General features: G+C 50.2%; 1 protein-coding gene across 4 annotated transcripts in view; it reads right to left on the reverse strand.

Annotated features, from left to right (window-relative positions):
- Window positions 1-12,981, reverse strand: part of LOC138635691 (sodium-driven chloride bicarbonate exchanger-like) — a 34,977-nt gene that overhangs the window by 19,938 nt on the left and 2,058 nt on the right. For 2 of the 4 annotated variants that reach the window (XM_069723296.1, XM_069723293.1), the window contains exons 2-3: window positions 12,829-12,927; window positions 11,251-11,280 (exon numbers count right to left, since the gene is read on the reverse strand). In XM_069723296.1, coding sequence (XP_069579397.1) covers window positions 11,251-11,280; window positions 12,829-12,876 — 78 coding nt within the window. In that variant the 5' untranslated portion in view covers window positions 12,877-12,927. Of the gene's footprint in view, window positions 1-7,134; window positions 7,383-11,250; window positions 11,281-12,828; window positions 12,967-12,981 lie in introns of those variants that run through there. The other 2 variants (XM_069723294.1, XM_069723295.1) reach the window with 2 other exon arrangements.

The following is a 12,981-nucleotide window of genomic DNA, read 5'->3' on the forward strand; positions in this document are numbered from 1 at the left end:
GGAGACACACACACACACACACACACACACACACACACACACACACACAGGCGCACGGACAAGGAGTCACGACTCGGCACGTTAAAACACAAGAACGCACGCTTTGCGTGTCAGCATGCGTGTAGCGACGGCGCCCGTTGGCTGGCGAACGGCCGCCGTCTTCGCTACTTCAGAGCAGGAAGCGACCATATATGGACGAGCTGGCGGAGTGGGGTGGTGGTGGTGGTGGTGGGGGGGGGGGGGGCTAGCGGCGGATCTGACTCGATCTGATTGGAAACCCGACGATGCTGTGTCCCGCACACCGATAGCTGTAACCTGAGTGCACCGCGGGCCTGTCAGTCAAACAGACACGCCCCCACCAACCCCCTTATTTTCTAATCAATAACAAAAATACATATTTTCCCCGAAACGCTAAAAGTCGCGGGTGCATAGTGCGAGGTTGTCTTCTAACGTAAATACACACACACGTTTTAAAAAACAACAACAACAACAACAAAAAAAGCACTATATGGCTAACCTCCAGTGACTGTCGCCATGGCAACAAAAGGGAAGCCAAAACTGCAATTTGAAATGAAAGAAAAAAAAAAAAATGCCACGCTGCTCATCTGCTGAGTGCCAGATTACACGGCTTGTTTTTTTTTTTTTTGTGTTTTTTTTTTTTTGGAGTCACGGCTTTAACGAGAATGCCTCGTCGTGCGTAAGCCTGAAATCATGTAAATGCCTCCTCCGCCCCACACCTCCGGCAGAGACCCGCCCTTTTCTTTGGTTTTGTTTTCTCTCTCGGGAACTGGAGCAAACCGCACATGCTCAGTGCGCGGAAGAAGAGCAGCGGGGGGAACGGGGACCGGCGCTAACGGATGCAACGCAGTGCGCCTTTTCGTGGTTATTCGCTGCTATTAATAGATGTTACAAAAACAACAACAACAACAACAACAAAAAACACAGGAGCGAGACCGTCTTTCGAAATGCTTCCCGTCCCTTATTTATTTATCTATTTGTTTTATTCGGTGGCGACGCCGCTTTTATAGTAACACGAGGCGGCGTGCGTCTCCTCGTGAGCAGTCGAACAAATGAGCAGCGACCGTGTGAGACTCGCCGGCTCTTCTCGTCCAAAACGTTGCCATGGTGACGCCTCCTCATCCCCGCGTGTGTGTGTGTGTGTGTGTGTGTGTGTGTGTGTGTGTGTGCTGTGGAAATTATCATTTTGCTCACGTGTTCATCCTCGGTGAGTTTGCTTCGGGTCGTCGGACCGTCATGCGGTAAAGGTCATTAGTGTTAATGAGTATCGCATATTATTTTTTTGCCGTGTTGTTGTTGTTGTTGTTGTTGCTGCTCTTCCCACAAAAGTCGTTCCAAGGGGAATATTATACCTTTTTTTTATTCTTATTCTTTATTTATTAACTACAAGTTAATTTCCTGATCAAAATGAATATACAAAATATAATTGACAAGTAAATCACGATGTGTTATTATATAATGTGTGTACTTTTATGGTAATTGAATTTTCAGATACACAGACAGACAGACAGACAGACAGACAGACAGACAGACAGACAGACAGACAGACAGACAGACAGACAGATAGATAGATAGATAGATAGATAGATAGATAGATAGATAGATAGATAGATAGATAGATAGATAGAGACAGACAGACAGACAGACAGACAGACAGACAGACAGACAGACAGACAGACAGACAGACAGACAGACAGACAGACAGACAGACAGATAGATAGATAGATAGATAGATAGATAGATAGATAGATAATAGATAGATAGAGACAGACAGACAGACAGATAGATAGATAGAGACAGACAGACAGACAGACAGATAGATAGACAGACAGACAGATAGACAGGCAGACAGATAGATAGATAGATAGATAGATAGATAGATAGATAGATAGATAGATAGATAGATAGATAGATAGATAGATAGATAGATAGATAGATAGATAGATAGATAGATAGATAGATAGACAGATAGACAGATAGACAGATAGATAAATAGACAGAAAGACAGACAGATAGATAGACAAAGATACAAATTAAATTAAAATAACAACAGTGCGACGGTGTTAATGATGAAGTCGGACAGATCGGACGTGCTTTGAAGAAACGTATCATCGTACCGCCTCTCCAGACGAATACCTTCTAAAAATATCATTTCACCGAGCTGCAAAAGTTCTCCTCAAAAAATAGAGAAAAAAAAAAATAGGCCACGCTTGTTCTGTTAATAACATCAAATAAAGAGAAGCCTTGTGGGGATGTCGTGACACAGCTGAGAGCTGGTCGATGTCGGACGTCAATCCGGCGAGATTAAGCCAAAGGACTGGTTGTACGACACTCTGTCACGCACACACGCACACGGACACGGACACGCACACGCACACGGACCACCACGTGAGCGGGGAGCAGCCAGCTCATCACAGCATCTACTGTACGTCGGGACTTAACCGAACACAGGCACGCCACGGAGGCCTTCAGACGGGGGATCATCATCGAGTCCCCCCCCCACCACCACCACCACCACCACCACCAACCCACCAACCGGCAGATGGTGAACCGTAATCCGAGAAAGGCTCTCCGACGGTTTCTTTTTTTTCTGTTAATTTGGTCTTTTTTTTTTTTTTTTTTTTTTTTTGGAGGGGGTTGGAGTGGGGGAGGAGGGGAGGGGCGGAACCGCCGACCAATAATAAGCGCTGGAGACGCAAAGCGTGCAGAAGTGTTGTCAAAACGCCCAATATTTCCGTTTAGTTTACCCTTGATACGAGTGATGCCCCCCCCACACCCACACCCCACGCCACACCCCCTAAAGTGGAACAGCAAATCAATTGGCCATCGACGTAAAACGAGGCACCGCTGTTAATTAAGCATATTTGCCGAGTCGGCGAATATACGTCGATCCCGATCGGCTTTCACGTCCGTCCGCCTGCCGACATATCCGGTCTCGCGGGACACCGTCCGGCGACAGCAGCATTATTGAAGCCGGCGTTTCGTCGCCTTGGACACACTTCCAATCGTAAGAGAAGTAATAATAATAATAATAATACCGTTTCAACCCAATCGGAAGCTTTTTATTTGGACGGGCGATTTAGTCGTTGCAGTTCGAGACGAAGAAAGAAAAGAAAAAAGATGCGAACTGAAATATGCCCCGAGATGCTCGTTACGAAGCGATCGCGTTACGACTCTTTATCGGGTGATTGTTTCAACAACAACAAAAAAAAGACCTTTTTTTTTTCTTCCTCAACTCGCAGTTTTTTTCTTATCTCATTTCCGCAATTTTATCCGGCAAATTACAAAGAATTAAAAAAAAAAAAAAAAAAAAATTAAATTACGAGAAATCCTGGAGAGGGCTGATTTTTTAATCAATTTACCGGATTTCTCTTTAAAAGCGGAAGCCCGCCCCCCTCCCTTCCCGTTCCCTCCCCATCATCATCATCACCCCCCCCCCCCCTGCTCGGTGTGACAGATGAGCCTGCAGGTCCCTCTGCTTCTATTTATAGACGGCGGTTTTTCTCCGCCTTGTGTTGGGCCGACCCCCAGACCGGCCGCCGCGTCCCCCGGCTCGCCAATCTGGGTTGAGATCAATCCGCCGGCCCTTTACGGCGGGATGGATGGGTGGGGGGAAAAAAATAAATGAATAAAAATAAATACATAAATAAAAACAGTCTCTCTCCGTTTTCTCCCGTCGGTGCATTCGGTCGGCGATTCAAGGGAGAGGGGGGGGGGGGGAGCACGTGACACAAGACTCGGGGGGGTGGAGGAAGGGTGGAGGAGGGGCGGACACGTGACCGGGACCGATGAACAGCACGTCCACTCGGACGCGGGCACGAACGCCTCCGTTTGTTCAACCTTTGGTTTTTCTTTTTTTTCTTTTCTTTCCTTCCATCTTTCTATCGCATCTTATTTGATGGGGATGGGGGAGGGGGGGGGGGAGGCAGGAAGCGACGACTGGAGGATGCACTTGCGATGTCACACGGCCCGAACGCCGTGTGACATGGCAAGTGCATCCTGTGTGCAGCCGAGCGTCGTGACCTTCAGCGGGAGGTCGTTTGACATCGGGGGGCTCCCGTCCCCCGTACCACCCCCCCCCCCCCGTCCCATCCGCTCACGGCACAGAAGAGAAGACGCCCGGCTCGAGAACACAAGTCTCGTTTCTACGACGCCCGGCGGGAGAAACGTCCATCCCGCAATACATTTCCACGTTATTATTTCAACACGCGATTCGAATCACAATCATCTTCTCGTTCTTCATAACGCCAGTGTTCTCCCGCGGTGTGAAAACGCTGACGCGGATTCAGCAGATTAGTCGCCACGGTGACGAGTTGATCACTTTAAAAACCTTAAAAGCTCGGGATTACGCGGATGCGGTTTGATCTGATTGGATAGCCGTCGGCCGCCAGCAGATTATGATCCGGATATTGCTCGATCCTCGACGCTGCGAGTCGCCGACCGCTTCGAACCGGGAACATAAATAGACCAAAAAAAACAAAAAAACAACCAAAACAAGTCTAACTTCACCTAAAATAGTGTTTTATAATGTCTGCAGAAAAAAATCCTTTTAAAAAAACAACAACCCCCCCCCCCCCAGTTATAGATAGTTGTATACGGCACGCAGCTGAATCGCACTGAATGAAGGCGGTTTATATTTCCCACACTTTTGTTGGCCCGCGAACGTGCCACACGAATACAACGCGGCAACGTCTCTGAAAACGTCCCCGAGTACCAAACTTCCATCAACGCCAGCGTTCCCGTCCGGAGGGCGCCGCGTGGATCTCGAGTTACGAGTTCCCCGAGCGGCGGCGAGGTCCCCCCCCCCCCTCACCCCCCCACCCCCCACACGGGTCGGCGCGTTATTGTCTTCAGCTTGCAGTACCACCGAGTGCCACCGGAGGTCTGGCTCCAAACCCACTTCAGCACCGCAGACTCCCGTTCAACTTCACGCGTTTTCTCCCGCGAGTTGCCTCGGTTGTTAGTTAAAGAAAAACATTTTTTGGGGGGGGAACGTGTCCGTCTGATTGACAGGTCCGCGGTGCAGTCAGGTTTACGGCCGTCGGCGGGCGGGGTCGTAGCATCGTCGGGTTTCCGACCAGATCGAGTCAGATCCAGCGCTTAGGCTCCTCCCCCCGCCCCGGCCACTCCAAATACGGTCACGTCCGAACTTGCAAAGTGGCTTTCATCCACGAGTCGATCATGACGTCGACTTTTCCGGAAAATCCGAGCTTCGTTGACGACTGAACGTAAACTCAAACAAACAACGTGAGCCACGACCAGGAAAAAAAAAAAAAAACATCATCGAAAAAGCGTGAAGTGAAACGGATGGGACAATATGCCCTTCACGACCGGAGCTGCTGAACATTCAGCCGTGTCCGATGACACACTGCGTCTTGTGTTTCCTGCGCCTCTCGCCTTCGGCCCGCTCCCGAAAATACCTCCTCCCTCCCTCCCCCCCTCCCCCCGGGCCGCCGACAGTGAAAGTCACCTCGGAGGACGCTATCCTGGAACATCCTGCTCCAAAAAAAGCGGCGCGCTGTCACCGACTGATTCAACCCCCCCCCCCCCCCCCCCCCACACACACACACACACCCCCTCCCCCCATCGCGTCACACGGCTTCAGCTCCACTTTTCCAAGTGTGCTCCCACTTCCCTGCCGCCCGCGACCTCCGAGAGGCCCGAGTCGGCGTGTTTTTTTTTCACGTACCGTCTCGACCGCCGCGACACAACTGTAAGGCCGGAGAGATCCCGGATTATATTTTCGTCGACAATCAATGGGGGCGGGGGCGGTCCGTTTGACTGACAGGCGCGCGGCGCGGTCAGATTCCGGCTGGAGGCGGGCGGCCAATCAAATCGAGTCCGATCCAAATACGGTCGATTCTGGTCCCGGGGGGACGTCGCGGTTGGTTGGCAATGGGAAAAGACGCTGCCCGTTTGCATCATGGGTAACGGCGGATCCCGGCCACGGACCTTTACCAATTTTTTGCGGAGACTGTCTTTCTGTACGTCCTCCCAGCTTTATGAACGCGCTAAATTGCTCGAGTTAGCCTTATAGAATCAATTACGTTCGAATCGGCGGTTCTGTTCGAGGCTACGAAGATTAACATGATCTTACGCGGGAATATCGACTTATTTCACCAACCAAAATCTCCACAAAATCTTTAATGACACAGCTTTTCATCGCCACAAATAAGAAGACCTTTACTCACGGAGGAAACTGACGTAAGAAAGATCAAACTTGTACTTTTAATCTCGCGGCGGCGGTGGTCGCATTTGGACCTATCGATTCTCGCCGGCTCCTTTACGGGGAAACCCGCGCACGTTACGGCGTCGCTCGCCGGGAGGCGGATACGCGACCTCGTTTTCTTGCGTTCTTTCCAAAGATCTCTCCCGAGGCTTTTTTTTTTATTTCTCGCGGCGGCGGCGAAGGGAGGATGATGGATGTTTCCATTACTGTACCTTGAGATCCAGGCCAGAGGGTGACCACAAATAAAAAAAAATTAAAAAGAATAAAACAAAAATCACTTTGAAAAAGAACCAAAAAAAGAAAAGTAAAAGCCGAGCGGGCGGCGTTTCGTGCAAGGGGGGGAAAAAAAAAACCAACTCCGGGGGATTACCGGCGGCCGCGATTGGCCGACGGCTTACTTAATTTAATTTTTCCAGGTGAGGCAAAGATTTAGGAAAAGCTACTTGGGAGGTTTTTTTAACGTATTAAAAGCACATGAGACGACAACCGAAAGAAAAAAAAAAAAAAAACCAAGCGATTCTTCGCCGACGCCATCAAACCGAGACGACCCCCCCTCCCCCTCCCCCTACTGCTCCCCGCCCCCACACCCCCCTCCGAGATCATCGGGGTCAACGTCGCCGAGGATAAGCTCCTCTCTATCGGCCACACATCTGTCAGCGCAACCTCCTCGGGACTTTTTTTTTTTTTTTTTTTTTTCGCGTGCACATCATCCGGCACAACCGGCCTCGCTCGCTCTCTCTCTCGCTCGCTCTCTCTCTCTCTCTCTCGCCCTCTCATCCTGTCTCTCTCTCTCTGCAGCCCATTACACGTCTTAAAGCACGACGCGGGTTTAGCGCGCCGTTCGTCAACTTTAAAGCCGGGCCGGACTTGAAAACGCCGGCACCTACCTGGTAAACAAATCCTTTCTTGAGGTCCACCGAGAGCATGGTGCGCCGTTGAGGTCGGTGGCGGCGGAGGGTGGATGGAGAGGGGGGGTGGGGGCGACGAGGGGGGGCCCCCGATGCCCGCTAACTCCCCTTGTGCTTGCGGAGATAAGAGGCCGAGAGGCCGCTGAGCGCCGCCCTCTGAGCTCGGAGAGTGGTTTTGGTTTTGGTTTTTTTTTTGCTTATTGTTGCAGGAAGAAGTCGAGAGCGAGCGAGTGAGCGACAGAGAGAGAGAGAGATCACGGAGGAGAAAGAAAAGAAGAAAAGAAAAGAAAAAAACAAAAAAAGACAAATTGTCAGCTCGTCTCGCCTCTCTCGGTCAAACCCCTCTCCTCCCGCCGGCCGTCGTGCCACTCTTCCCCGCGCTGGAACGGGCCGGGCAGCGGCGACCGCGATGGCACGCCAAAAAAAAAAAAAAAAAAAAAGAAGAAGAAGAAGAAGAAGAGAAACGAGAACAAATGACGATGACGAGCGAGGACAAAACAAAAAGGGAGCTCGGCGCAGCCTCCTGCCTCCTCCCGTCTGCCTCCGCCAGGCTTTGGTCCACGGGTAGCATCAAATGTTTCTGACGAGCGTCCATCCGCCCAATCCCTCCCTCCCCCCCCCCCACCCTCCCACCCTCCCCAAGAGAGATTAGCGCTCTGACATCACCGACGCTGCGCCGCCCTGCTCCCGCTGAGCCCTCCGAGCTCCGTTGCAGCCCGCCGTTACCCGAGAGGAGTCTTCGGGAGTCAAACAATGTGTGTGTGTGTGTGTGTGTGTGTGTGTGTGTGTGTGTGTGTGTGTGTGTGTGTGTGTGTGTGTGTGTGTGTGTGTGTGTGTGTGTGTGTGTGGAGCCGGGTCACGCGTCCCACCGAGAGGATTCGAGCAGCAGAAGAAGAAGCAGTGAGCAAAAAAGAAAAAAGAAGGGGTGTTGGTGTTGCAGTCCTGCTGTATATACAGGATGTGCATATATGTGTGTGTGTGTGTGTGTGTGTGTGTGTGTGTGTGTGTGTGTGTGTGTGTGTGTGTGTGTGTGTGTGTGTGTGTGTGTGTGTGTCTGCAGAGCCCACCCGAGGCAGAGAAAGCTGCTCTCGGGCTGTGTGGTGCGTTGTCAGCAAAAAAAAAAAAGAAGCGTTTCTTGCGACGTCCTCGTCCCGACCACGTGCGCCTCCTCTCCCTGTCCCCCACTGTCCCACCCCCCTTCCCCCTCCCCGCTGGTTTTCCGGCTCAGTCGGACCGCCGAGTCGCGCAGAGGGTCCCACGCCGGTCCGAGAACGCCGCGCTCGAACGCACACAGGGCTCCAGCGCAACTTCGCGCCCGTCTCTCCCTTCGCTGGTCTTCTCCCAAACCACCGGCTCGCCCCCCCCCCCCCCCTCCTCCTCCCCTCCTTTCCCCTCCCTCCCTCCCTCCCCCCTTAACTGGGCCGCCTGGCCGGGAGCCCGCCGTTACGTCAGGGGCTTTTTAATTGGGGGGACCGCGCCGCCCGAGTCCCATCCGAGCTCTCAAGCCGACAAGGAGGGCCGGAGCGAACGGCGATCCGTCCGCGAAGCCGCGCGGAGATCCCGCGCTTCCGATCGGCTGTCGTTCCAGAACCGGTCGGCGGGTTTTCGTCGGCAAAACCGTGTTTAAGCGACGCCTCGCGAGCGACGGTGAAGCGCAGCGTAAACTCCCCCGTGCTCTTCGGCAACAACGTCAAAAACATTCCAAACCGGACCGAACGTCGATAAAAATGACGAAACTGGAAGACGCCGAGGAGATGGACGGGTCTGGAGACTCTCTGCCGATTCCCGAGAAACATACGTGGCTCTTTAGCTGCTAAAATGTCCCACTACGCCCGCTAGCAAGTTGCTAACGGTGTCCGTCAGCTGTTTAAGGGGGGGAAAAGACACTGATGAGAGCCTAGAGACTCAACCAAAAACGGCAACACGACCAAGACAAGGAGCTGAAAGATGCCGGAGCGCCTCGTAGACGTGAGGGGAATAACTGCGGAGTCGGGGAGATTATTCTCAGCGGACTGGTGAATGAGTCTGACCCGATTTCGCAAATACATAGCGCTGCCACCATCGATACGCAAGTAGATCGCAGCTACTTAAACGTCACGACCTTTCAGCTAATTGCACGTTTTGTAAGTCAAATCTTCATTTCCACAAATCGGCGTCTTTGTGAAACAAAAGCAGCGAAGTAAAAACACCGATGAGAGCCGAGAGACTCAACCGGAACGGTAAAATTACACGAATCCAAAACAAGGAGCCGAAAGACGCTAAACCGCCTCGTAGACGTGCGTGGAAACGGTGGAGTTTGACCCCTATTTTGCATATAAGTAGAGAGATAGATATGTAATCCGTTACTGAAGTTACGTGACGTAGCGCTACGATCCATCGTTGATAAAAACATGAAGCTCGTAGCGGCTTAAACGGCACAATCTTCCACCTCATTGTTTTTTTTGCAGTAAAATCTCAATTTGAATTATTATTTTCCCGTTTATGTTTCGAGGTATTCGAACACTTTATCTATTTTATTTTTATTTTTTTTTTTAACTCTGCAATTTTTGGCCCCCAGAGTTTCCACCACGGTGAATATGAAGGAACATCAAAAAGGTGTGGGGGGGGGGGACATCACTGCGTATTCCCAATATTTACTAATGTAGACGTCCCAGAGGGGGGAAAAATAAAATAAAATAAAATAAAAATAAAAATGGAGTTGTAAGTGTGTGTGTGGGGGGGGGGGGGATTCACAGTTTGGCCGGCGGCAGACGCTTTGTGTTCAGCCTCGTCCTCAATCTGGCTCTCGGCCCGGCTCGTTGCGTAAGCCGGATTTTTTCAGGACAGATGACGTGCTCGCATCAACAAAAAAAAAAAACTCCTCTCCTCTCCGCTCGGTGCCGTCTGCTTTTCCGCCCGGCGAGCACCTCTCCGAGCCTTTTTTTTTTCTCACCGTGTCGGGGGGGGGTGGGGGGGGGGGGGGCCCCTGAAGTATTGGTCGTCGGTGTCAGTTGCCGTAGACGCCGTACGGCACACGCGTGACGCGCCGGGATCGAACAACTCAAAATGCTCCACATCTGCTGCTCGAGCTGGCTAATTAAAGATATGTTAAAAAAAAAATACAGCTGTGCAATATTACTGTAGATTATCGACGGCATTAACACCTAAATGTGTTCACGCTATTGTCAAACAGAGGCCTCGGAAAAGCCGTTTTTATAATGGCGATCGTTTCATAAGGGGTAAAAGAAGCACTCCGATTTCGTGACGCCGATGTGACGAGAGCCTAGAGACTCAGCCCAAACCGTGAGGTCGTCAAACCGAAACAACGAGCCGAAAGACGCTAAACCGCCTCGCAGACGCGAGGGGGAAACTGCCGAGTCGGGGTGACGGATCTCGGCGGATCGGCGAATAAGTCCGGCCCCCGTTATTTCGCAAACAAATAGCGCTGCGATCCGTTGTCGGTATGCTAATGAGATCGCAGCTACTTAAACGACACGATCTTTACAGCTAATTGCACGCTGTCGAGTAAAACGGTCACTTTCAAAAATACTCGCGAAACAAAAGCGGTGAAGTTAAAAGCGCCGACGAGAGCCTAGGGACTCAACCGCAACGGTCAAACGCCAGGTGGTAAAATCCGAAACAAGGAGCTGAAAGATGCCAAACCGCCTCTCAGACGTGCGGGGGAAACTGTGCCGTTCCAACCCTATTTTGCACGCGGGTGGCGTCCACGGTGAAATGAAAACGAGCGACATTCCCTGTCGAACACGTCGCGAAGTGGAAGCACAAAGTTGCAAAAACGGAATCGTGAAAAGCTCCATTACGGCGTAAAATACCTCAAACGTCGTAAAAAAAATTAATAAAAAAAAAAAATGGACCGCATTTTCGGAAATATACTTCCCACGACTGCTTCTTACAGTCGCTGCCCTTCGTATTTCCTCTTTTATCGCTTCAGCTGTCGATTTTTGGATTCCCCCCCCCTCCCCCATCCCTTCCCCCCACTCCAATTTGCCGCTTTGAACAAGTTTTGAACGAGTGCGCTTCATTGAGTCTTCATCGTTCATTGCTGAGCTACTCAATACGACATCTTTGAAGAAGAAGAAGAAGAAATGGACTCACCACATCTTTATTTTCTTGGGGACTTTGTTCCTGGAAATTCAAAAGGAAATCGAGAAATCAGTCAACGAGACATAAAAAAAAAAAAACCAAAAAAACGAGGCATTCGAGAACACGCAACAGCGACGGTGCATTCAGGTGCCCCTGCCTGTTGTAAATCGAACATAGTTTTCTCGCTTGACCTTGGGAACCTGGTAACCTGCTAGAATGTATGGGTGGGGGGGGGGAGGAGGGAGATGGGAGGATTGGTTGTAGTGAGATTCTCACCATACTAACACCTCGCATACTCATACACAACCTGCTAAATACCATGACAACGCTTTGCTGCGTAAGAGGAGGAGGAGGAGGAGGAGGAGGGAGGGAGGAGGGAGGGGGGTGGGAGGCGGCAGTGAGTTACAATGACAGTCGAGGGGGAGGGGTGGGGGATGAGGAGGGGGGGGGGGGGGGCAACCACACCGCATCGAGACTGCGGGGCAGAAACAGAAGAGGAGGCCGTCCCGCGCCCCGTCGGCCGCCGTCGGTCGCAAAATGCAACCAACAAACAAACCAACAAACAAAATAAATAAATAAATAAAACAAATAAAGTCCTCACGTAACACCTCCGCAAATGGGAAGTATCGATTCTTCCTTCCACAGACAACCACTGCTTTGTTTTTATATTCTCCCTCTCCTCTGGCACTGACAGAGCATCCATTTTTTTTTTTTATTATTATTTTTCTATTTATTTATTTTAAATTCTTCTCTCATCAGTCCACAGTCTCACCTGAATGCTGATGCGGCGGAAGCCGAGCGCAGCAGAAAAAGGCTTTTGATTAATTATTATTATTATTATTTTTTTTTTTTTTATATCTCCTGACTGCGAGGTACAAACAACTAACGGCGGTGTGGTGCGCCCCCCCCCCCCAAAAAAAAAAAAATAAAAAAAATAAAAAAAAGCCATGTTGCATCCAAAACCGATAAATCGAGACGCCCCCCCCCCTCCCTCCCTCCCCAGCATCAAACACTCTCATCACAGTGGAACGTCTTGGACGAGCAACAGCTCGGCAGCAGGTTTCATACACTATATATATAAATATATATATATATATATATATATATATATAAAATAAATGTATAGACTGGTACAGACAGGATTTCTACTGTAGCAGCGGTTGTTTTTTTTTGGTGTGTTTTTCTTCATGGCAGCAACCTGTGCGACGCATCACATACAATATGTATGATGTCCATAATTCACGGCGCGCCAACATCCAGTGTTTGGTGGTGGCAGTCAGGCGACGGCAAAAACAAAACAAAGAAAACAGCAAATATAAATGCTCTTTCTTTTTTTTTTTTTTTTTTTTTTTTTTTTGGGAAAGACACTGAAATATGGATCGGTGATTGGGGAAGGTTTTGGTCCTGATTGTGCCTGATTTAAAGAGAAATTAAAAAAAAAAAAAAAATCGAATAAACTGCAGCTTTGTCTGCGATTTTTAAACATGAAATTGATTTTTTTTTCTTCTTTTTAACCCCCTCCCTCCCTCCTCCCTCCCCACACACACACACACAAAAAAACACAGCAATACCGTGACTGTTGGGGCTTACCGTGGGTAAGAGCGGCTCCATTTGAGCTCCTTGATCAGTGATGTCCATCTTTCCTTCTCCTCGGCTTCACAACGGGCAAGTCGTGATGCGCTCCTCCGCCTGTGTCCACACAGAAAAAAAAGATTAAAAAAAAAAGAAAGAAAAGCAAGCAAG

Source organism: Brachyistius frenatus, unplaced genomic scaffold (assembly GCF_029030835.1).
Source record: "Brachyistius frenatus isolate BFR_SWC_R1_liver_20210118 unplaced genomic scaffold, ASM2903083v1 Contig_323, whole genome shotgun sequence".
Lineage (NCBI taxonomy): Eukaryota > Metazoa > Chordata > Actinopteri > Embiotocidae > Brachyistius > Brachyistius frenatus.